This window comes from Cucumis sativus, chromosome 3 (genome assembly GCF_000004075.3).
Source record: "Cucumis sativus cultivar 9930 chromosome 3, Cucumber_9930_V3, whole genome shotgun sequence".
In the NCBI taxonomy this organism is placed as follows: Eukaryota; Viridiplantae; Streptophyta; class Magnoliopsida; order Cucurbitales; family Cucurbitaceae; genus Cucumis; species Cucumis sativus.
The window spans coordinates 37,626,538-37,651,621 of record NC_026657.2 but is presented as its reverse complement, the minus strand read 5'-3'; the positions used below and the strand labels follow the sequence as shown (position 1 = coordinate 37,651,621).

The 25,084-nt window shown below is 30.8% G+C and overlaps 3 protein-coding genes across 3 annotated transcripts; 2 read left to right on the top strand and 1 right to left on the bottom strand.

Moving 5' to 3' along the window:
- On the top strand, nt 1-3,779 carry LOC101212692 (ribonuclease P protein subunit p25-like protein). The gene is made up of 9 exons (XM_004136323.3): nt 1-160; nt 280-402; nt 1,245-1,325; nt 1,413-1,501; nt 1,612-1,686; nt 2,052-2,113; nt 2,198-2,275; nt 2,486-2,689; nt 3,319-3,779. The coding sequence occupies exons 2-9, from the start codon at nt 280-282 to the stop codon at nt 3,399-3,401; spliced, it is 795 nt and encodes a 264-aa protein (XP_004136371.1). The 5' UTR covers nt 1-160; the 3' UTR covers nt 3,402-3,779.
- Nucleotides 3,780-5,826: 2,047 nt separating this feature from the next.
- On the top strand, nt 5,827-8,693 carry LOC101212930 (protein Abitram). The gene is made up of 6 exons (XM_004136324.3): nt 5,827-6,197; nt 6,308-6,356; nt 6,447-6,573; nt 7,287-7,357; nt 7,462-7,534; nt 8,070-8,693. The coding sequence occupies exons 1-6, from the start codon at nt 5,960-5,962 to the stop codon at nt 8,181-8,183; spliced, it is 672 nt and encodes a 223-aa protein (XP_004136372.1). The 5' UTR covers nt 5,827-5,959; the 3' UTR covers nt 8,184-8,693.
- Nucleotides 8,694-12,341: 3,648 nt separating this feature from the next.
- Nucleotides 12,342-15,247, bottom strand: LOC101213170 (probable cinnamyl alcohol dehydrogenase 6). Its single transcript, XM_004136325.3, has 6 exons — nt 15,083-15,247; nt 14,876-14,989; nt 14,408-14,635; nt 14,031-14,319; nt 13,777-13,930; nt 12,342-12,751 (listed from the first exon to the last, which is right to left on the bottom strand). Exons 1-6 carry the CDS (start codon nt 15,175-15,177, stop codon nt 12,543-12,545), a joined length of 1,089 nt encoding a protein of 362 aa, XP_004136373.1. The 5' UTR covers nt 15,178-15,247; the 3' UTR covers nt 12,342-12,542.
- Between the last annotated feature and the right edge of the window lie 9,837 nt (nt 15,248-25,084).

Below are 25,084 nucleotides of genomic sequence, written 5' to 3'. Positions count from 1 at the left end.
GGGTGGAAGGAGTCGGTTAGGGTAGTTTTGGCAACAGTGCCGCTACTATATAAAGAGCGAAACACCAGCGTTGGCGATTTTAGGGCGTAACAGAAGAAACAAGCCGTAGAAGAGGGCTCTCTTTTTGTGGAGCGTATTTTTATCCTTATTTTCAATCGCTGTAAGTTCTTTAGATCCATCTTCCATAGCACAATCTTCAACTATGCTTCTCCTTTTCCAGATTTGTTTCCTTTTTTCTGATTTCTCTTCAAATCGGGATTCTTCTTTTTTGCTCTTCAGATGGATCGGTACCACAGAGTTGAGAAGCCAAGGGCTGAGACTCCAATTGACGAGAATGAAATTCGGATTACTAGCCAAGGACGGATGCGTAACTATATCACTTATGCCATGACCCTACTTCAGGTTTCTTTCAGATGCTTTTTTAGATTTTTGACTTTTTTTTTTCCTTTCTTTTTTTCTCTTATGCTCTTAATTCATTCGTACTGTGAATTCCTTGATGTCTAACGCTGTGTCTCTCGATGGAATTTTCTAATTCTGGGTTCTGTTTGCGTATCTGGTGTGCTGATACTAGTAATTGTGTTGGGTACATCGAGCTGTTTGGTACGAAGAAATTGTTTGCTTATGCGTTATGTGCAATTATCTCAGTACTTTGGGATATTTTTTTTCATTGTTGTGAGAAATATTCCCGTGTTGTCATACTGTGGTGGGATATGCTCTCCCTTGCTCGGGTTTGGTAGTGGAACACTTTGGAAAGTTCACTTTGGTGTAACATATGACACGCCGCTATTAATGTATGGCTCTAGGTGGTTTCTAGCTTAAAATATCTTTCTCTGGGGTTTAATCAATCTCGATATTGGTTTTCTTTTACACGCTTCAGTGTAACGAGTCTTCATAAGGCATTTATTTTAGGTTATGTTGCTTCAAAAACTTAAGGCAGCCTCAGGGTTTTTTTTCTTGAAGAGATGAGTTGCAAGTTCTGTGTTAAATTTTTTTAAACAAAAGGTAGGGATGTCATGAAAGAAAGCCATGTAGTATGAAGCATTATGATTATGCTAGTGTGCAAAAAGATCGTGTCCGTATATTTATTAATCAGAGAAGGCATTGCACAGCTAGATGAAAACACCGACATCAGATTCCCCTTTTTCCATTTTTATGCTAATCAATGCACGGTAGTATGTTATGTATGACACGCACTTGACATTTTTTAGTTGTTCATAACCTACCCTTGTTTATAAATAATGCAGGAAAAAGGTTCTAATGAAATTGTTTTCAAAGCAATGGGAAGGGCTATAAACAAGACTGTGACAATTGTGGAATTAATCAAGGTTTGCTATTATAGTAAATGTTGCTGATGCTGACCCACTTGATTACTTTTGAGATTGGGCTTGACATATTTTTGTTGTTAAATGTAGAGGCGAATTGTAGGTCTTCATCAGAACACCTCAATTGGCTCCACAGACATCACTGATACATGGGAGCCCTTGGAGGAAGGCCTTCTTCCGTAAGAGTCTTTTAAACAACAAGACATGCAAGGATTATTTATTCCAGGCTTTTACTTTCTATGTATTACCACATTCATTATTTCATTGAGTTATTTGATTGTTGTTACAGATTGGAAACAACAAGGCATGTCTCGATGATTGTGATAACCCTTTCGAAGAAGGAATTGAATAAATCCTCTGTAGGGTGAGTCCTTACTTATACTACGATTATTTTAATTGAAATTTTAAAATAATCATGCTCAATGAAATGATGATGGGCTGTTGAACTCGTATGTGGATCTTGTCATTTTTTTTATTATATGACTGGTCTCTGGCATTGAATTAAACAAAACCTTAAGTTCACCTGCTCTCTCAGATTTGGTTGTTAAAAATATTCAGATATGCAGGGTTTTGATTATAAAGGTTCTGTGGGTTGAAAGTGTTACTAATAATTTAGAAAGTTCCCATGGTATTTGCTTAAGAAGTCTTTAGATTTGTTAATCTTCATCTCTGAATAGTGGAAAAGCTTTCCACAAATGAGCTGTGTCTCACAAGTTACTTTTGCTTCAGGTATCAGCCTCCACTACCTGCAGAGCTGGTGAAAACATTTGTAGAGTATGACTATGAGGGAGGTATTGGCCTCTCCTATCATCTTTTTTATTATCAAACTCTTTTGCATTACAAAGTGGAGAGTTGATAGGTAATGTATTCTGCAGAGGGCTCACCTCATGATCAGGGTCCGGGACGAGGTAGAGGACGTGGCCGTAATGGCAGAGGAAGGTCTAGGGGTAGAGGTAGGTAGAGCTAAATTTCATTTTTCATTCTTAAGATCTTTGTCATGTTACTGTATATGGAACATTATGACTTTTATTGCTGGTCAGAGACTTCAGTACTAACACAAGGAATCGGAATATGGATGTAATTGATTCCATTTCTTTGCATCATGGAGAGTATGTATGCCCTCATAACAATTTGTTTTTGTTCTTAAATCTTACTGGTTATAGGACCCCCAGGTAATGGCTTTGTGGCTAATGAATATGATGATGGAGATTGGGACCGTAATAGGGGTGGTAATGGAAGAGGAAGGGGTCGAGGGAGGAGTGGTGGTAATTTCCGTGGACGTGGAAGAGGAGGATACAATGGACCTCAATTTGATTTACAACAAGATGGAGGATACAACCAAGACATGCTACCAGCTCAAGGCCGTGGTATTTCCTTATTTCCTTTTTCTGTATGTTTCATTTAATTGATCTTTTGATTGGCCTATTCAGCAGTGCAGGGGTATATGCAGATGTAAGACCCCCAATTATCCATACTTATAGGAGGAAGGGTAGAAAAGTAACTGCACAGGGAATTATTATGGAGAAATGATTGGAAGGACGTTCTGAGTGGTAGGGCCCACTGGGCTGAGGAATATGTGAGTCTATAAATAGGATTATTAGGTTGGAGTAGCTAGGGTATTTTTATCTTTTAGGAGGTAGGGCTACAGCAGCCACCAGGGTCTCTTAAAACCAAGAGGCTGGTATGATCTTTTCTGCATTTTTCCTTGTTGTTTCTTGTTATTTCTTTTCATCTTGTGAATCTGGATCATTTGGCTTTATATATAAATAAAGTAAACCAGAGTACCGCCTCTGTTTAAGCCATTTATACAGTCCTTTCGGTCTAAATTATTGTTAGTATCCTAACAGCAGACTATGGTCATTGTTTATCTTAAGCTTATCTAAGTTGGGGTGTCCCTTTCTCTAACACATTAGTACATTTGAATGTCAATTGGTAAAATGGAACTGTCATGTCCCACCTTTCTTGTTGGTCTACAGTAAAATTGGTTATTTTTCAGGGCGTGGACGTGGAAGGGGTGGATATCGTGGAAGGGGCCGTGGTTTCAGGACTAATGGAGGACCGATCCAAGCCGCTGCATGAGGTGCTGAAAGGTTAAAATCCTAATATTATGCAATATGATGGAAAGACTCCTTAAATGTATCATTAGGATTTTCTCTTTTAGTTGCCATTTGCAAAGGACAACTATAATATTAACAGTAGGAATTTGGCTTTTTTTTTTTGGAGTCATAATTAGTAGATGGAAGTGTTTGAAAGAGGCGCTGCTATGTGACATGGTGGCGACTCGTTTTCTTGTAGATTTAGGTGAGCTGCTTGACGTTTGTATTCTATTTTTTAAAAAATATTTCTTGGCCGGACTGTATTCTTTATTTGAGTTTTTAGGATCTACTGGCGTTTTTCAGCCTTCTCATCCCAGTTCCTTATTTTAGGGAAAAAAAAAATTCTCTGTTTTTATTTTTATAGCCCCCCCTCTGTCTTTGTTAGCTCATTTTTGTGTTATTCTGTTGTGATTTTTTCCTCTCGAATTAAGTTATTCCTTGCTGCCATTTGGTTCAAGAGACTGATTGGAAACTAATTGGTGTCATTTCGGTTGTTACAAGTGTTGTTTCACTGTTTTTAGGATTAGAATTTCTAAGATGATTTAGTATCATAAAGACAATGCACAACATAATTCTATCTATTAGGGGGGTGGGGGGGTTGTTTGAGATGTTAAATCAGCTATTGTATAGTTATGATAGTCGACATTTGTTGTGTAGTCAATTTTGCTTTAACTTATAATAATTAGTGTTTAGGTTATAGTCTATGTTAGGCGAAATAGTGAAATACTACAGAGGGTAAGAAAATGGGGTTGAGATAGTAACTTTGTAATTAATAGCAGGTTATAATAGTTAATATAAACTATGGCAATAGTCAATAGTCTTGATTGAAGTTGGGGCTCGGGCTCGTGCTCAAACACCACAGTTATCCTTTTATTCATGGTTTCATTAGTGCGATGACACAGTTGTTGTTTGGGAAGAAGAAATGGTTTCTTATTTCAAGTTTTTAGTACGTGAGAAAAATATTTGTCTACCAATGTTTGAAGGTTTTTGTTTTGCTTTATTACTTTCTTTTACATAGATTATTTTCCAAATTTAATACCAAATTTGAAGATTGAACTTGAATGTTGACAAAACAATAGTAATCCTACCTTTTTTAAACATCTGTTATTGGACTTTGTATTTGGGGCAATGTATTGCGTCACTCACTCTTATGCTAAATATGTGCTTCGAAGTTTGCTTTCTGTTTTTTCAAATTTTAATTTGGTTTATTGAGAAATTACATTTTCATTTCTTATTGAAAAAAATAAATAAATAAAAAATAATATAATATATTTCATGTTAACGAAGCTACAATTTTTTTATAGGAGTGAAAATCTATAATTTGGTGATTGATAGTTTTTTAATGTATCATGTGGCTGAAAATGTTTGAAACATTAATGAACGAAAGTTGCAAAATAGAAGTATTCGAAAGCAATTTTTTTATTAAAAAAAGAAACTAATAAATCAATATTTTGGCTATTTTAAACAAGCTTGAATGTTGTATTTTATATTTATGTTGCAATGGATTTTTTTTTATGTTACAGATTATATTCCTAAAGTTATGAATTTACCTATATATTGCTTTTCTCTTGAACCTATCGGCCTCAAACAGTAGGTTGGATTGGATCTGTGTATACAAACATGATTCTAAACGTTATAAAGCTGTTTATATTTATCTCTAAAATTGAATTGGTGTATAGACTAATGCAACATCTTTTAAACTCATGTTACTCAATTGGAAGTTTATACTCAATTGGAAGTTTATAGTACCATTAAATGTACTATTTAATTTTAAATCCAAAACTAATAGATTATTTACTTTTAAAAGATTTAACAAAAAAGTATTTGAAAATTTAAAAACATATTAAACATTTTTTTATTAAAGATAAGTTGCAAATATAACAATTATATTCAAAATAATTAAGTATATAACAAAATTACAAAGTAAAATATATCAAAACATAACAACTATAGAAGTCTGTCAGTGATATAGGAGATATTGATTCATCACTGATAAGTTATAAGAATCTATCGGCAATAGAAATTCATCACGATATACTTTGCTACACTTTCAAATTTTTAAAAATATTACTCTAAGAATTATTCTAAAAACTGCTGTACACAGTAATTACTTTTTTTTATAGTATACATAAATTTATTTAACCTCATTAAATCTTAAAAGTTAATTCTCAAATTTACGGTATTTTCAAATATACGATAATGAACCAAAACATTTATAAAATATAACCGATTTTAGATTATATCAATGTCTAACATTGATTGTATCATGTATTTGGATCGGTGCAGTTTTATCATTTTCAATAATAATTTTGCATGTATGCCAAAGTAAAACATAAACCCTAAAATTGTACAATCCTGATGGGCCTATTTGAAATGGCTAAGTGAAGGGTTCTTTCTCATTGGGCTTTAGGGGACGAAATTTTTGTTCGCATTTGCTATACCGGGCTGGCAATTCCTCCACCGAAGTGCAGCAGCAAAGCAATTTCGGTCCGTAACTTGGAATTTTCTGATTCTCCTCCGGTTGGCTTCCGATAATCTCCGATGGAGCATGGTGAAACCGATAACGATGTTCATATGACTGTTCAAAATCCTTCACCATCACCACCGCCGCCTCTGGAGAATCACGAACTACAACAACTGGCAGAACCACTGCCGAAATCATTCCAAGAAGATGAACAAGATGAAGAGCTACGTAAACTTTTGACTCCCGATGTTAGGGATCTTCCGCTCGTGCCTCCCTCCGCCGTCGAGACCAATTTCGTCTCGTATTTCGCTCCCGGTACGTCCACTGTCGCCATATCCTTTTCAAATTCATAATGGAGGTTTTAGTGCTATAATTAAACCCTAAACCCTTTGCTTATTCTTAATAATTGGTCATCTGATTTCCAGATTTTATCAAGGAAGGTCATGATCAGTACGTTTACCGCCACGCCAACGGGTAACGATTTTGATATCTCTTTTTGTTTTATCCAACGAACAATTTCCCGCTCATCGAATTTACTATTTTGCTTTGCTTTTCTTATTCTAGCTTGTGTGTGGTCGGCTTGGCTGCTACGCATATTGCATTTAAAGACAGTGGCGGGGTCACGGCCGTTGATTTCAATGTAGGGAAATCCGATCGCAGCAGCTTTAAAGTCACTGGAAAACGCAAGAAGGTACAGAAATGGTAATTGCAGACTTGCGAACTGTTTCTTGTTATTTTTCGATTAAGTGATGTTAATTTCTGAAAACTAATTTAATATTTGATTTTATATCATTTTCTTATTTTCAAATTGGAATGATTCAAAATATATTTTGGAATGATTTTGAAAATGATAGAAGTGATTTTAATTCAAGAATCACTCGTAAACATGCTCTAAAACAACAGTCCTCTAGAAACTAAGTTAACCACTGCATAGACATTGTGGTATAACCTTACTTACTGTTATGGTGCTGATTTGGCCTTGTGTGAGTTATGTTACTTTGGATTTTATGAAATGAAATTATCGTCACTAGATAGAAGAGTATGTCAATTTCCTATAAAATTATTTATGAACTATATCATAATTCACCATTTCATAGACAATGTCCAAGGACACAATTGTACAACCCATAAAACAGATCCTGTTCAACTAAGGTTGTACAGATTGATACATGTTTCAGAACCAGCCTTGGCTTGTGGAGTTCTTTTGTGATAATGGAGGTTGCTTTCTCTTGTAGAAATTTTGGTGTACCATAAGAAATGGCATCCGGATGCTTTACATTATATGATAGCCCAACTTTATAAAAATTTCTTTTTACAGTTTCTAATTTTAACTCCTGTCTTGTTTGTTAATCTGAATACTTGGATTTTATTTTCTGTGCTGAAGTCACTAGTATTCTATTGCAGAATGCACAATTCTTTGAGCCCAACTCTGCTCTATGTAAAGTCTACACCAAAGATGCTTCTTATATTGTAAGGTTGAATCTTCTTGCCTTTCATTCACATATTTCTGATAACAACATATGTCCATCAGCTTCTCTTCAATTGCAAGTGTAACTCAGATTTTTTATGCTATTGTTAGGTGTTCTGTTAAAGGTTCTCTATTGGAAGTAAATGATCGCTTAATAAAGCAGCCAGAGTTGCTCAACACTTTGGTGAGTGCAACTTTTTAAATCAGTGGCCTTTTGTGGGTTAAGATATTGATTGCTTTTACTGTAGTTTGTGAAAGCGTGGTTGTTCTATATTCCTATGAGCATGCTACATTACGAATATTTGTTTAAATTAAAAGATTTTTAAAAATCACATATAGAAGATAATTCTGATATATTATTAGATTGGCTAACTGAAACATTACTAATATTTGTTAGGCTTTTACTTTTTATTGCACTAACACAGGCACAAAAAGCAACTACTATTGACATTTCTAACTAATGCTCAGATGACAAGTTCCCCAAAAACTTTTGAAGGAAGATTGGTGTTCTATTTGCTGTTTTCACGATGAGTATACTGTATATAATATGAAAATGAAATTATATCAATGCAAATTAGAAGGAAAAAAAGCAATATCCTTCTTTATGCTATGACAACAAGATTGAGTCAATCATCATTAGTGTTCATTTTCAATTCACATACTTTAAATGGGAAAAAAGTAAAAACAAGCTTCTGACTTGACTATTTATATAATTACAGCCTCACAGAGAAGGGTACATTGCTATTGTTATGCCAAAACCAGCAGACTGGTTGAAAGTCAAGGAGTCATTGCTGAGCCTTGAAGAACACAAAAGATTGAGAGAGCTCAACTGATTCATTCTTCTGCTGACAGAAACCAAGTAATATTTTAGATTTCTTCCATTGATGCTTTCTCCATCTGTTTTTTTAACCTGCCAGGTTTATCAAGCAGCATAGTTTAACAGACTGCCGATTGATAATAATTCACTTAGTTCTGGTACGTTCGAGAATAAAATACACACACACACACACACTTACCTTGCCTGGCATTTTGTGATTTGTTTCCAAGTATAAAAGTCTAATATTGGTTAGAACTTTCAGTCTTTGTGTCTTCCAGTTTTGATAGTTGATCTTTATAAGAAGTCTTTGGTCCTTGCCACTTAATTTCAACACTTCACTTAGAAAAGTCTCATGGTGGCATCATTGTCAATTTATCATCATCATCAATTAGCATTTGTTAAGAGAGGTGCCAATCTGGGATGTAACCGATGACACTATCCCACACCCAAAATCCCCTATTTGGGAGTGTTTTCAAGTCGAATCTTTATTTTACAATAACTTCGGGAAGAAATTCTCTTGCAACTATATTTATCGTTTATTTTTTTCTTTTTATTTCTTTAGGATTTGCATAATCGAAGTTTTAAATAGCGTTTAAATGTTTAAAAAAAATTTCCCCACCTTCCAAATACCATTTCAAAATCTTATAGATGATGTGTTTGGCTCACTGACTTATAAAATTTACATTTTATAACTAAATTCCACCAATTTTAATAGTCATCATTCCTGGAGAAACTTTAAACTTTTTCTTTTCCTCTTTCTTTACTTTTCATGTTTAGTCAACAACTTAATTTTATAGTACTACTTTGCACTTCAAACACAAATTTACCAATTTTAACATATTGGTTCTAAGAGCTTAAAACTCAGCTAAACCCTCCAAACACCCAATTTGAGTCGTGATTTGACCTATCCCTATTAGGACAAGAAATCCATTGTGTAAGAGTGTGAACATAAGAGTATAGTTTTAACTTTATTTTTGGATTATTATGAAGGGTATGGAATGTTATTTTGTTTTATTAGGATGTTTAAGAATTTTAAGGGAAGGAAAAACAAATGGAGAATAATTTCCTACAAGAAACTCAATCCTCACAGATTCCCCACGAGGATCAGAGGAGATATAGCAATTTTTCTGAGAGTTAGAGCGTGTTTGGGAATGATTATGTAATTGTTAAAATTATTTTGACCATTCTCAAAACTAGTGTGAAGGGTGTGTTTTCGAGTGATTTTGAATTTGGGAAGTGTGTTTTTATCAATTCCAAACCGTTAAATGTTATGTGAAATAGATTTGTTTGGAGGTTTGTAGGAAAGCAAAACATTTTATCGCCAAATAGAGCATTGATTAAAACTGCATCATTTGCTTGAATGATTTCTTTTGAATATCCAAGTTTTTTCTCTTTCACATATTCTTGAAAAATTATTTTAAGTGACAATATTTTTAAAATGTTTACAAATATAATAAAATATTACAATCGATATGTGATAAATCAAGATAGACTATTATATGTGTTTATCATGATATAAATAGATGCATATAGTAGTCTTACGATCTATCGTAGATACATTATAATAAATATTTTAATTTATTTTTTTATATTTGAAATTAGCTCTACATTCTTCATTTTTTTTCATTAAAAAAATGGTTTGTGGGTAGAAAGATTAAACTATTCAAAAGAAATCTTTTCAAAAAGGAAAGAAAAATCAAAAGAAAATTTTTCTTTAGTTTAAGAGTAGGTAGGGCAGTAGATTCAAATATTTGAACATGTGTACATAAAGTTAGATTAGGTCACTATAGCAAAGTATTATTAATTTATATCTTTGAAACCAGATTTGGATTAAAGAAACCAGTACTCTCATTTTTAATCAATATCTCGAAGTTTTAAATAATACATCAAAGTTTTTAAAAAGTTAATATAAGAGAAATGATAAGGGAAAATATAAAGTCTAGGATGAGTTGTCCATTAAAATTTTGAACTAATAATTACATCAAATTAAATTCTATCTAACTCATAATTATATTTCTATTTGATCCTATCTAATTCATAATTATATTTCTATTATAGTCGAGTAACCATTATCTCAAAACTTTATCAAAGTAGCAAAAAAGATTATCTCGTAATACTTTAATAAAAAAAATGGAAGAGTATAGAATTCAAAATGAAAAACTCTTGTATTAATGAAATGTCGTTACTCAATGTGGAAATTTTATTCGTGTGGGTAAAGTGATGTATTGAAGAGTTCAAAATGAAATTGTAGTAAATTGTCTAAAGTAATTATCTTAAAAACAACACTAAAATTCAAACTAATATATATACATATTCTTTAGTACTAACGACTACGATGATGAAAGGCCGAATATTCAACTTCTTGAAAATATAGTAATGCAAATTGTTTACTTTGATAAACAAATGTAATTATTACCTTTGAAATGATAAAATTTAGGGTATTAATATTGACTTTTTATCGTCTCAAAAAGAAATTGGGAAGGAAATTTAATTTAAAACACAATGAAAACAAAGTTTGGCTTTGAATATAAGGTTACTCATAATCAATTTATTACTTGTTTTTAAAATTATGATTAGTAGTAAGGTGACGTTAAACTTAGAAATAAAAACTTTAGGTCAACGAAACCAAATTAATTAATTACAATCCCAAGTGAAAATAGGATGGAATCTAAACACAATTGAGTTTAAAAGAATGATGTTGTGACACTTTATAAAGCAACACAGATAGCGAAAGAGAAAATAATCACATATGCAATCTAGTAATTGATATGATATCAATTTGATGAAATACTATTAACGTTTACTGTGTTATATGTTTTAAAAAATAAATTCACTAATGTAAAGTAAAATAATTATAAAAAAATTATAGAATAGTGACAACACGTCACTTGTCTTGACACTAAATGTGAGATCAGGATTTTCTAAGTTTTAGATACATTAATAAATGAACGTCCATGATCCTCTTAAGTGTGAAACTCCTTCTCACTAGGGAATATATTTGTATTTCTTATAATGAAGTTCACTCAATCGTCCATCGCCTACGAACCTAGAGTTCCCTAAGTTAGAGAATCTCTCTCTTCTTCTTATGCAGACTTGATCTATAACATGTGTGAGAACTATCTTGATATAGAAAACTCACACCCTTCTCCGTGAAAGTCACATAATTTTAACTCACGACGATAACATTCTCCTCTTCAAAATGTAATCGGCAAATGATCTAACAAAAACACAAAGACCACTCTTCAAGCATAAAATAACATATGTTAAGATATTCTCAACAATTCTCCCCTCGAATAAAATACCATTGGTTGCCTATCCAACAACACTTTAGAAGAATTCTACCATCACAATTAAGTTAGGGCATGAGTATGAGACTACTTGTTAGGTATGGTATTGTCCACTTTGAGTATATACTCTTATGACTTTGCTTTTGATGTCATACCAATGGTAATATGACGTAAGACTTCACTCATTTACGTATGATCATTCTTTTATCTAGCTAATGTAAGATTTTGATTGTATTTCTAACCTAGTCAAATAAATAATGTCAAATAACACAAATAACAACTTGATGTCAACACCTTAGAAACAACACATAACTAAATATAAATATAATTAAAGAGGGAAAGAGAAAGAGAGAGAATACAAATTTTTATTTAAGATCACAATGCCATATTATTTAAAGACTTTTAAACCTATTCATAAAAGACCACAAAAGGTCATTTTTCTTTGAAAAAGAAAAAAAAAAGAAAAGACTATGAAAGGACACATTGTTTGGACCATTTCCATTCTGCTTTCATTGTATTTCAAATATATGCATTATTGAATTAGATATTAATTTATTTTATGAACACACTACCTATTATATATCTTTTCATTCCTAAAACTTTCCATTGCATATGAATACAGAATGTAAGGGGTCCCAATCTCTTTTATCAAAATTTGTGGTAAATAATTGGGTTTGTTCTGTACAATGTGAACTACAACCTGGAATTCAAACTCGTTTTTTAGAAGGCGTTTTATTGAACGATTAAATATCATGTGTGGCTCAATCGCTTCAATATGTATCACTTGATAATGAGAGTGAGACATCCTCTCAAATCAAAATTATTTAGTAATTAGAGAAGTAATTTGTATATTTTTACAAAGATTGCGATATTTTCGGAGTGAATTATTCATTTTATTTTTGTTCTCTCTCATATGATAGATAAAATTAGACCAAACAAACATAAGACGATTACTCGATATTAAAAAATAGCACACAAAGACTTTTAATATTGAAGAAGGAAACAAATACATAAGGTAACACATTTGTTAATCTTACTTATAACCATTAAATGCAACAAAGTGGTTGTAAACATAAGATCGAAATGGATTAAACGTTGGAATTGGGTTTGTTTTGGGCAATGTCAATGACAAATCGGTATCGAACATCGTTTTGGATAAGGCGTTCCATTGCATGGTTGATTTCGTGTGGCTTAACCACTTCGATATCACATGTAATGTTGTATTTACCACACAGATCCATCATCTGTTGTGTCTCTTGTATTCCACCAATTATGCTTCCCTTCACTGTCCTCTTCCCTGTCAATTTTCAATGTTTTCTTAAGCTAAGTAAAAATAAAAGAATATAACACAATCATAAAATAATTGCACAGGTAGAACAAAATTTAGTAAAAGACTGAAAAGGTCCGATCTCAACTACTATTAGGTTTCTTCTTAATTCGTCAAAATTGAAAGTTAATAGTAATAATAGTTGTAGTTGTCATCACTAATAGCTTTAATCACTGTAGCTTTTAATTTGAGGCAGTTGCTATTGTTGATAAATTTTTGATAGCTTCTATTATCAATAAATAAAACTTGACATTTTAAAAAAATTAACTAGCTAACTAATTAATATTTATTTTATCATTGTGCTATTTTTCAATTTATTTTTTTAGTTGTTCTATTTGCTATAATTTTCCTTTTCAATATAGACCAAAAATCTTAAATAAAAGTCAATTAAGGAGCTTTAGTCGTTTACACCTAAATTTAAAAGATTTGATCATATACCTTAATAAAAAAATTTAAATTACAAATTTATTTCTTGAACTTAGAAGTTTATGTCTATTTGTTCCATAAAATTCAAAGTGTCTAATAGGTCGCACACATAAAACTTAAATTTAATCAACTAAAATTTGAAAGTTTAGAATTTCTATCACACGCAAAGTCCAAAATTTTAGAGTTAAAGCTTGTAATTTGATAAAAAAAAAAGAAAGAAACAATACTTAACTGTATTTCGTGTGAAATATTTTTTATTATTATTTAACACGTTATTAAATGATTTATTAATTTACGACATTCTAGAGCAGAAAAGAAAATTTAATATTTGAAAAGAGGTTAAAAGAAAATTTTGGTAAGAGGCAAACAAAGACTTTGATAATTTAATTAAGATGCAAAAACAAAAGAAGTGAACTCCAAAAGGGCAGCTTCCTATTTCCAAGAGAAAGTATATATTAAGAAGAAATGTAAGTTTGAAATATTTAATTAGGAAAACCTATTTGAAGTATTGGAAAATGCATTGACCATTGACTCCAATAATAGAAAGTTTGGGATTTCGTAAACAGTACCAAATATTAAAGGAAAAGAAGGCAATTGAATGGGCTTTTCTGGAGCTCCCACAATTGACAATGTCCCATTCACTTTTAGCAGCTCCAATATTGGTCCTATGCAATGCTGTGCTGATACTGTGTCCATTATAAAATCAAGCGTCCTCTTATTACTCTATCATTCACACACACACAAACAAACAAAACCCATCAATTACTTGTTTTATCATCACAATCATTCATAACTGCAACAATAATCATCAAATTCAACTAACCTGCATTTGTTGAGAATCTTTACTGACTATGAACTCGTCAGCCCCAAGTCGTTTTTTGGCTTCTTGTTCCTTTGAAGCAGAGGTACTGATCACTGTCACATGGTGACCAAACGCCTTTGCAAATTTTACTGCTATATGGCCTAGCCCTCCAAGCCCCACCACTCCCACTTTCTTCCCTGGTGAATCAATCAAACCGAGGTCTTTCATCGGGGTAAACACGGTTATTCCCGCACATAGCAACGGCGCCGCTGCGTCCATTGGTAGGCTCTCCGGTATGTGCACAACGTACCTGTTGTTGTTATTATTATTATTATTATTTTCACAAACACCTTGCGTACGACAAAAATGGGTTTTGTTTATATGTAAAATGAACTCACCTTTGATCTGAAACAAACATTTTGGAGTATCCCCCGTATGTTATGCTGCCATCCCAGAAGATTCCGTTGTACGAAAACTGTAAATTTTCACAGTAATTCTCTTGGGAATCTTTGCAGAATTCACAGTTCAAACATGTAGCGGCTATACATCCAACACCCACTTTGTCTCCTATTTTGAACTTCTTCACGTTGTTTCCTACCTTCGTGATCACCCCTGTCATCTCATGCCTGAACACGAAGCATAAAATATAGAATTTATCAAATTTTGAGTTGTTTAATCTTTGTTAGGATCTTAATTTAAGTGGGTGTTGCAGTCAATTCAATCTTTCACTCATGGACAGATCTGAAGGATATTGGTAAAGATTTTGCTCTTCCTTGATAAATGACATTAATAAACTCAAGTTCGAAGTAGTAGAGCAAGTGTTTAAGAAAATGAAGAAAAGAAAAACAGAGGGTGTACTGTAGTACCCGGGAACTACAGGATACATGGTGATGCCCCACTCATTTTTAGCGTAGTGAATATCGGTATGGCATATTCCACAGTACAAAATCTCTATGGTCACATCGTCAGGGCCGTTTTCTCTGCAGAACTTGATCATCAGATCAGACAGCAATTGAAAAGGAAAGAGAAACAGATATCAGAAAGCAAGAAAAAAAAAGCTGTGTGTTACGCACCTGCGTTTGAAAGTATATGGAGTGATCTTGCCGGAAGAATCATGGGCTGCCCAACCGGAGACTGTCTGAGTGTGATTGGAAGTGGTTTGAGCCATTGAAATGGTACGAGAGAGAGAGAGAGAGAGAGAGATAGAGAATTGAGAATGGTTGATGAAGATGAAACAGAGTGCCCTCCATATTTAAAGCCGTCCAGAGACAACCACGAAGTTGTTTAGAAATAATTGTGAAATTTACCTAAATAAAAAAATACTCGGAGGCCCCACTTTTCTAATTTTAATGTTATTTTTTCCTTTTTATATAATTTTGTTTAATATAAAATGCAATTTTGGTTTATTAGGTTTGGAGTTCGTGTGGATTTGGTATCTCTAGTTACAAAATAGACACTTTCATCTCCCACCATAAAACTTTTAAAAGCTCTTTCACTTCTCCATAGTGAATTCGGCAAACTCGTAAAAGATCGTTGGTCCCAACTCCCCAATTCTATTGTTGGTCCTAACTTCGACACATTTCCAACTGCATTAACTCCTAGGTAGGTGGCTAATATGACTGGTCCTAACTCATACACATTTCCAACTTTATTAACTTCTGGTTATAAGGCAATTGATTGAATCCATGATATTTTAGTTAGATATTAACACTATCACTACAAGAACTCAGGGTTTTGCCAACGAAGCTATTGTCGCAAAAAAATCATCGTGCTTCGGCGAAGGCTATGCCGACACAGAATGACATGTCGTCACAGGCGTCTTAAATGACGATGTAGAAACGAGAAGACGTCAACGTAGAATTTTTGGACGACACATGATTTGTCGACAAGGTCAACACGTCGGCAATACCCTAATGCCGATGTTGGGTCAGAGCGTCAACAACATATGTTTACGACCGTCGAGTCAACGCGTCGTTACACTACAACAAGTCGGAGTTTTCCCGACACAAGAGGGCATCGATGAAGGTGAAGAATTGTCATCCACATTAGGATGAATGTTAGGAAATTCGTGTCGGGAGACACGTTCCCGAAGAACAAAGATAGTAGTGTCGTGAATGCTCTTCCTCCGATGCCTATTGTGCTGACGACGTAATCACGTTGTGGAAACAACACTCTTAACGTTAGGGGTAGGGCTCTGTCGACGTAACCATAAGCGTTGGTAGAACTCTTTTCTCAACATTACGTCGAGAAAAATATCCCCGACGTGACAAAGGTTGTGTCGTGGAACGCTCCAATTTTCCAATGGGCTATTTGCGCCCGAAGTTGTTTAAGGTGTGTATATACATGTATATATATTGAATTCTTGTTTCAATCGTGCACTATTATGTTAGATTCCAATTCGATTTAAATTGACTAAAATTTATAAAAACTAAACAACCAAATTACTAAATAATTATATAAAATACCCAATCAAAATTAAATATATTATAATTAAACAAACATTACATTGTCTAACAATTTGGAATGTTTGAAGAAAAATTACATAGAAAAAAAAAACATAATATAGCCACATACGCCATAATTCTACAAGTCCACACCTACAATGACACAAGATTATATGTATATATATATATCCTAATAATGCAAAGTAAACAATGATAAAGTTAAAAAATCGTATCGCAAATGCACGACTCACAGTCCATGACAAGAAAATGGAGATCTCTCGACGCACAAAAACGTTGGGAGATATATGAAAAAGTGTTGAGAAAGAATGTCCTAACGCATAAATTTTCTTCGATATCGAAATTAGGAAAGGATCTCCCGATGCTACATTTTGTGGGTCAAAAATCCTCTATTTTTTTAAAAAAAAATTGCAATCAAGAAGAAACTAAGAATGAAAAATGAAAGGAAAACTAATGAAGAATTAGAAGAAAACGAATGAAAAATAACAAAATTAGAAGTAACACATATTTAATATTTTTTTCTCAACCTCAAACCATAATTTTTTTAAAAAAAGTAGAAACAAAATCTTACTATATAATCCCCCTTACCATGGTAGATATATATATATATATATAACAAAACTTAAATCTTAAAGGTAAAATTGTACATTTTGATACTTAGGGGCTAAATTAAACTTAAATATTAAAGGTAACACGGTAACAGTTTGATACTTAAATAACTAAATTGAAATTAAAAAAAAAAACTAAAATTTAAAGATTAAACATAACGTTTTAAAACACATAGACTAAATAAAAACTAGGTCCAAAATATGAAGACGAAAATAAGATAATCACTACAAGAATTTTGATTTTTGTCGATGCAAAGAAACGTGGGCAGAGCTTTTGTTGACATTTTTTTTGTGTGGGCACGCTTCATGGTTGAAACCACGTCATTTTTTCCTTTGTCCACATTGTTGACGTTACGTCGACAAAAATTTCCATACTAATAAGATCATAGGCAGAAAAGACATTTTTGCCGTTGTCAAAAATAGACTTTCTGGCCACATTTGTTTCGTGGGTATAAACTATTTCTGCCAACGAAAAGATTTTTGTCGCGAAAAACAAAATTTCTTCTCACGCTAAATACGTAGACATAATTATATATATGCATGTGTCAAATACTTTTTTTAGATACAAATTTGATTGTTGACCACAAATGATTAGTTGACAAATAATAGTTGTTTTTTTTTTTTTGCTCATGCACAAAATGCATTGCTTTCTAAGTGTCAACATATTTCTAGCAACACAACAAAATGTGCCAAAAACAATTCTAATTTTTTTCACATTTATTATTAATACTATATGCTTCTGGATTAATTTTCAAATATATAGTAAATTCCTTGCCTATAACAAAATAGATTGAATATTGCAACAAAAAAAATTTAAAAATGAAAATATTTTCAATAATTAATACTTTGTCAAAATATGACAAACCATATTCTTTAGTGTGTTAAGGTACATGAGCTATGTTAATTTTTATTTTGGCATACCAAAATGAACAAAACAAAATATTAAATACACAAAAAATGATTAGCTAAGTTAGAAAGTTTTTTAAAAAATAGTCATTCTCCGGTCCTTCAAACTACATAAACCTGAAAAAATGTACATTAAAATGAATAAGAGCATGATAAATCTTAACTACTTGTTTCAAAAGATTAAGTATCAAAATAAATAAAGTAAAATTGTATTTGTACCCATTAAGTGTAAAAGAAAAAGACTTATATACTTTAAGACAAAAAATCCTAATATATGCTTCAAATCATCCAAAAACCTAAAAAATGTCCTAAGAAAGACAAAGGACGACCATCCCTCTAGTTATATATTGCATATTGGCTACGTTTAAGAATTTTCAAGGTTGTCCCTAAGAAGCCGTATGATTGAAGGTGCTATCTTTGTACCACTCTTCATTAAGGGCGTCAAGTTTAAAAATGACTTTATCGAAAGTTTGTTTTTGCATTCTACAAACAAAAAGAGAGTATTAAAACCAAGAACTTTAAAGTCTAAACAAAGCCTTCAAGGAACATTGGATATCAATTTTAAATGTATCCAACACCTCCTGTTGCTAATACATGAGTTATCCTTGGCTCACGCACATTGAACTAAAGAAGACAATATTTTAGAACTGTGAACGACTACAAATCATTTTCTTAAACTTTCAAAAAAACCTAAAAAGTAATAACTAATTGGATATCAATTTCACTACTCGCATAAAAGATAATTAAATCATTCAATTTAATAACTGCATGATTCATCAACCACAACTTTAATATATTAGTCAAACAAAGCAAAACATTCACACTACAACAATATATCACAAAGTTCATCTAATCTACCAAAATTATTCAATAAGTAGACTGTAAACATTAGAGTTACAAGGAAATTTACACCAACGAACACTAACTCAGTTGAAAAAAATCCAAAATCTGAACAACAAAACATTAGTTCAACGTACATTCAAAGAATCCCGTTGATTTTCCCAAATGATATTGATAATAATCCAAAATTTATTGAAGGTGGCATTCAATTTAGACACGTTTAAATTAGCAACCCTCCGTTAAAGTTTCTCCAACAAAAACGTGGCCCAAAAAAATCCATCAATCCCTCAATCCAATTATGTTTGATTACCATGTGATGAGATGTATGCCCCTCTTTTCTAAGCTACTAACTTTCCATAATTTACTCTTATGAGTTTTTAATTACCATTCCATCAAATTGGTACCAACCACAATCAAATCAATTCCATTCCTTTTTGTAATTCATTACACTTGCTTCCATTACAAACGTGAGGAGAGGTTCAATCCCAACATCTAGTATCTCTACTAGTGATACTTATATAAGATAATAGCATTAATAATAGACGTTAATCAGTTTCTATAAATGATAAACATTGATGAATTTTTATTACTCTCGTCCAATGATAGACTTCTTTTCAGATTTGTATTAGCTACTATTATTAATAAACTCTATCTAGAGTCTATTATTTACTTTCTTATTATTTTGAGTTAACTATGATATGGGGGAGATTTGCTAGTAAGGCAAGGCATTTTAAAATAACTTTAGTTTGGCTCTAGAGGAATAAGCAAAGGGGCAGTTCCATTTAACCATGTGTGTGTTAGTTGTACATTTATTAATTAAACACCAACTTAATTTAGTGGCAATTGGACCATAATTGAGTTTATATTAATCACCATATCACTTAACCCCTAATTATTAATCTAAAAACACATAACCGCATATTTATATCAAATTAAACTATTAGATTTTTAAATAATTCCATCATTGATTGTAAATTTATTTGTTATTTAAATGTTTTGCTTTTAATATGCACAATTATAATTAATAAAGTATTCACGATTTTTAAAATGAAATTGTAGATAAGAATCTAAATTTCTTACTTATAAAAGTTTTTATAAGTTTATATGTTTTTCATTGAAACTAATAATTATAAATTCCTTTCCTCCCAGTTTTTTTGGCATATACTTGGACAAATTTAGGGTTTTTATTTGATACAATATTATTGGTTTTTAATTTACATGAATAGTACAACAAATTTTAAGAGTATAAATTAATATTTTTATTAAAAAATCACAAAGAGAGAATAAATTTATATATATTTTTAAAAAATATAATAAACCAACAAAATACTTACACAGTATAAAATCATTTCAAAAACAAAAAAAAAAATCACATACTCGCAATAAAAATACAAAAAATATTCCAGTAAACACAGAATAAATTGACCCATGACTAAAGCTAAACAATTAAAGATCGTTTAGATATGGAACGATTTTTTTCAACATTCTTTGTAAATGGTTTATATGAATTTAACAATTAATGAACGGAACAACAATAAGAAGCAGAAGAAAAAAAAATTGAATGATATTTATTACTGTGTCGGCCTACTCAACAAAAATGGAAGAAAAAAACTCAAAAACAACAAATTCATTATACTTTCTTTTTCTACAAATTCTCTAATCACTTTGGTACAATTTCTAAGCCTAAACATATATATCTTATAGGAAAATATATATGTTCAAAGGAAAAGAAAACCCTGCAATATTGTCTATATTGGAAGCCCCATTTTCTTATCAAAATATATTTATAAAAGTATTTGTAAATATAATAAAATTTAGTGAAATTTTTTGGGTATATTTATAAATAATAAACAAAATAAGTGTATATTTGTTCACAATGTGATTTTTCTAAAATTACTAACAAAAACTTAAGTACACACAACTCTTTTTGTTATCGAAGTTGAAGTATTATGCCGATTTTATGATTTCTTTACAAAACTTCGATTATTAAACTAACATCTCACATTTGGTTATGTGTAGATTATAATAATGTTACCATATTTCAAAGAATTTGAGTCCTGAGTCTTTTCATTTTAACGGTGTATGTCTCCTTTGAGCTAAGCTCACTTGTTAACATAAACTTAGTTGTTAAATTAAATAAGTTAAATATTAATTTGAATATAATTAAACTAGTGTTTCGGATGCGTACTTAGTTAATCTTTTAATACACTTTGACAACTTTATATATTATTTATAACAAATCACCTAAAATTTGAAAGAGTTTTGTTGATTAGTTATTTGAAATTGTAAGATCAAGCCAATTACAAGTCAATGAATAAATAGACTTGGAAATTTTTTGGAAGGTAGAGTTTGACATATATAGTCGTTTGATATTATAGTTTTGTAGATTATAATAATTTATATTTGGAGTTGAAACTATTTTAATGAGGCTATAAAATATATAGAACAAAAAACAAAAAAAAAGATGATAGGTAGAAAATAGTGCTAAAAAACTCGCGATGAGAGATGAAATGTAATTAGGATTATTGAAAATGAGAAGGGTATTAGAATCAATGCGAAATCGAGTACGAAACAGAAATGAAGTGTGAAAAGATTACAAAATATGGTAGGAACAAAGATGATACGTGGAATATTATTTGTTAGGGTAAATTACAAAGAAAGAGGAGAGATGGATATATATAAATTAATGGGTGTGAACGAAAATAGTTTGTTGGGGGTAATTTAGTCAAATAGGGGTATATTTTGCTTGTTGTTGAAAGCACGTAGGAATTTCGGCATAGGAAAATGAAAGATGCTGAGGTCTTCAAAGGTCAATTCACACTTATTTCCGGTCTATTTACCAATTTGACAATTAGACAATATGGTAAGAAAGTGACAAGCTATTGACTACTACCAGTTTCCTCCACTTTTAGGACACTGCAAAGGTGTTTAATAAATACTATTATTTCACCCTTAACTTAACCTAACTCAAATGCTTTCATTTGGGTTATCAACCTATTTTAATTGGATTGAATTTAAATAAATTTAAATTTTATGAGTTGATTTCACTAATAAATTCATCAACCCAATACAACTCAATCAACGAATATGACATGACACGGACAGAATAGGGGAAAAATCTTGGAAACCGGTGGATCACATTTGGTATGGTATTCTATAGGCCCAAATAGCTTTTCCTTTATAAAGTTTGGGCCTTGGATAGTGGACCATTTGGATTCGAATCTGGACAAATGTTGTCTAAATTGTAACTAATAATTACATTATATTTATATATATAAAAAAATAGGATATAAATTATTGAATACATGAATCGATACGTTATATATATGACACAAATTTAAAAGTTAGTGAACTAAAATTTTAAATTAATGTAAAGTTGTGCCCCTAATATAAAACTCTTGATCCATCAATACTCTTATGTTAACTAATTATGTTCGCTTTAGCAATATTATATGATATAAATCATATTGATGTGTTTAAAATTATATCTATGTGATAATGTGAACTTGTATCTCTACGTAAAATCCTAGAACCTGTTCATGGACCTTTCATTTTGAGCAATCTTGTAACCAAACTTTTCTCAATCATAGTGCAATAATAAATGATGACATAAATAGGGCGAATGAGAGAAATGATTGCTTAGAATTAACCCTTCATTATCCAAAAAAAGAGTTTCATAATCTTGTTTATCTCATCATGGATTGAATTGTATAGATATAATGAATTCATGAAGCGATAAAAAACGATTATACATTGCGTTATTATTATACAATAAACTAACAGTACGTGCAATCGTAAATTGAAATAAGTTCAAAACATATAATTTCATGCAACGCTAAAAAACACTGAGTTTACTTCTATAATAAATTTTGGATTGAAAAAGGTTGAACTACATGTAAATTTTGTAGTTAATGTATTTTCAAATTAAAAATTTGCAACTACTTAATTAAATTAACTTCGACCTTTTAACAATTTAATAATTCTACTCCAAATTCTAATATAGTAAAAATCATATCAAACTAAACATAAAGTTTATTTAACATAATTCTAATAACTCATGAGAAAAAGGGAAATAAAGTAGTAAGAAAAGTGTTTGACGTGTCAAACTCATTAATTAGTTGGTAGAGTGTGACATAATAATAATAATTAATGCATCCCAAATTATGTACATCTTGAATTAATTGAAGTACTATATAATAAATAAAACATAATAATGTCAAAAGTAGTCATCTATGATTAACGCTAATTATTATTTACTATACTATCTTTTTTAAGTTGGATATATTCAAATATATTATTTATAAATTATACGAGTAAAACAATCATTTTGTAGTTGAGGTCAATAACAAATCTTCTACGAACCCGTGTTTCTAACAATGAGTTGAGTTATAAGGTCTTTGGTTAATATGTTTTTAAGAAGTTTATGTTTGAGGTGCATAAGGTTTTTAAGATAATAATGCCAAAAATAACAAATGAAATGAGTAATTTTAAGGGTGATATCTAGTCTCTCAAACGGTTCTTCATCAACTTTTGAAAATGTGATATATTATTGTTTGAAATACTTGGAAGAAGCAAGTAATATATACACCATGATCTTAAACAAAATTTATATATAAAAAAGAAAAGTAATTAATGAAAGAAAAGAGAGGGAGAGAAAAAAAAAAAAAACTAGAAGAGAAGTTAACCTAATCGAAAATTAGGGTTAGCTTTAAAAACTTGACGTAACTTGATAATTATAACTTAGGTTGATATTGTTCGAACTCTTACTAAAATTATAGAAGTTGTTGACGTAGTTATTATAATCTCTCGAACAAGTTGGTATTATTGCATGTTGTTTAATGATAGTGTTAGAAATATGTAATTCTTCGTTTGCTCAAAAGATTATTATACTTAATATTTTATAACGGGTTTATCTAGTACTAGATTGGATATTATTTTTTAATTAGTGACATTCTTTTATGGACATTTTCTATAACGACCGTAAATCATAGTTTTTCTTTAAAAAATAATATCAAATTTATTGTGGTACAAAATATTGATTTTTATCGACACTTATATATGTTGGAAAAATGTAATTACTTAGTAGCCACAAATTAACATTTATTAACAATATTATATTTTAAATTTACCAGAAGGTTAGATGTCACTACAAAAATTAAATAATAACGAATAATATGTTACCAAAAGTTGTCATTTAATAACATGTTTATGTCTTTGACGACACATTGCATTGGACCGTTAAACTTTTAACTACGTGGATAGTACGACAGTTCTAGCGCGAATACTATGCTTGGGCATGACCAAATTTACCCACGTGTTAACAATCCAATAGATTACGAAACATTAGTGAGAGATAAAGATGTGATTTTATTTTTTTTTTATTTAAATAGATATAAGTTAGGGATAAAATGTAATTTTTTTATTAAAAGATATCTATTTAAAGTGATTTCGATATTAACTGGAGATAATTTTTGATACTTGATATACAAAACGTGATTTTAAAGAAAAATCGAGTTAGAGATTCGATTTTCTAAAAGCAAAATTTAACGTAAAATAGACTAGTTGTGTTTTTTTTTTCTCTCATTTGGATGATTAGATCTCACTCCAATCAAACCCCAGTGTTCAAAATTTAATGTGATAGTTGCCTTTAAATTTCAAATTAAATCAAAATAACTATTTTTATTTTTAAATTTTTTTTTGACAACAATCTCTTTCATAGTTTTTAATTTTCAATGATGATCACTTTTTATTAACGAATGTCGAGAGCAAGTTTATAATAAATTTTGTTATTCATGTATTTGTTTATGTATATAAACCCTACAATATTTTATCCCACATATTCAAACTCACCAATATTATTTAGAAGAAAAAACATTTTATGTATGTCTATAACTAATAAATAACATACCACATTTAGATAGAAAATGATAATAGTTAGTGGCAATGACAATTTTCTTTGCTTTTTATAAAATTTGACTGTGACTTGTATTTATAAATGCATCCCATTAAAAATAATTAATATGTACTATAATAGGCAAGTATAAATGATACAAAATTATAAGCTTACATTCCAAACAAATTTATTTATAGAAAAGGAAGCATTTTATTATTGATTTAAACCTTTTTCACATTTTCAAAAATAAATTTTTAATATTTTAAACCATAATTTAATTTAGAACAATGGAATTTAATTTCCACTTTACAATTATTTTTTCTTAAAAAAGAGAATCGAAAAAACCCATTAATTTTTTTACATAAA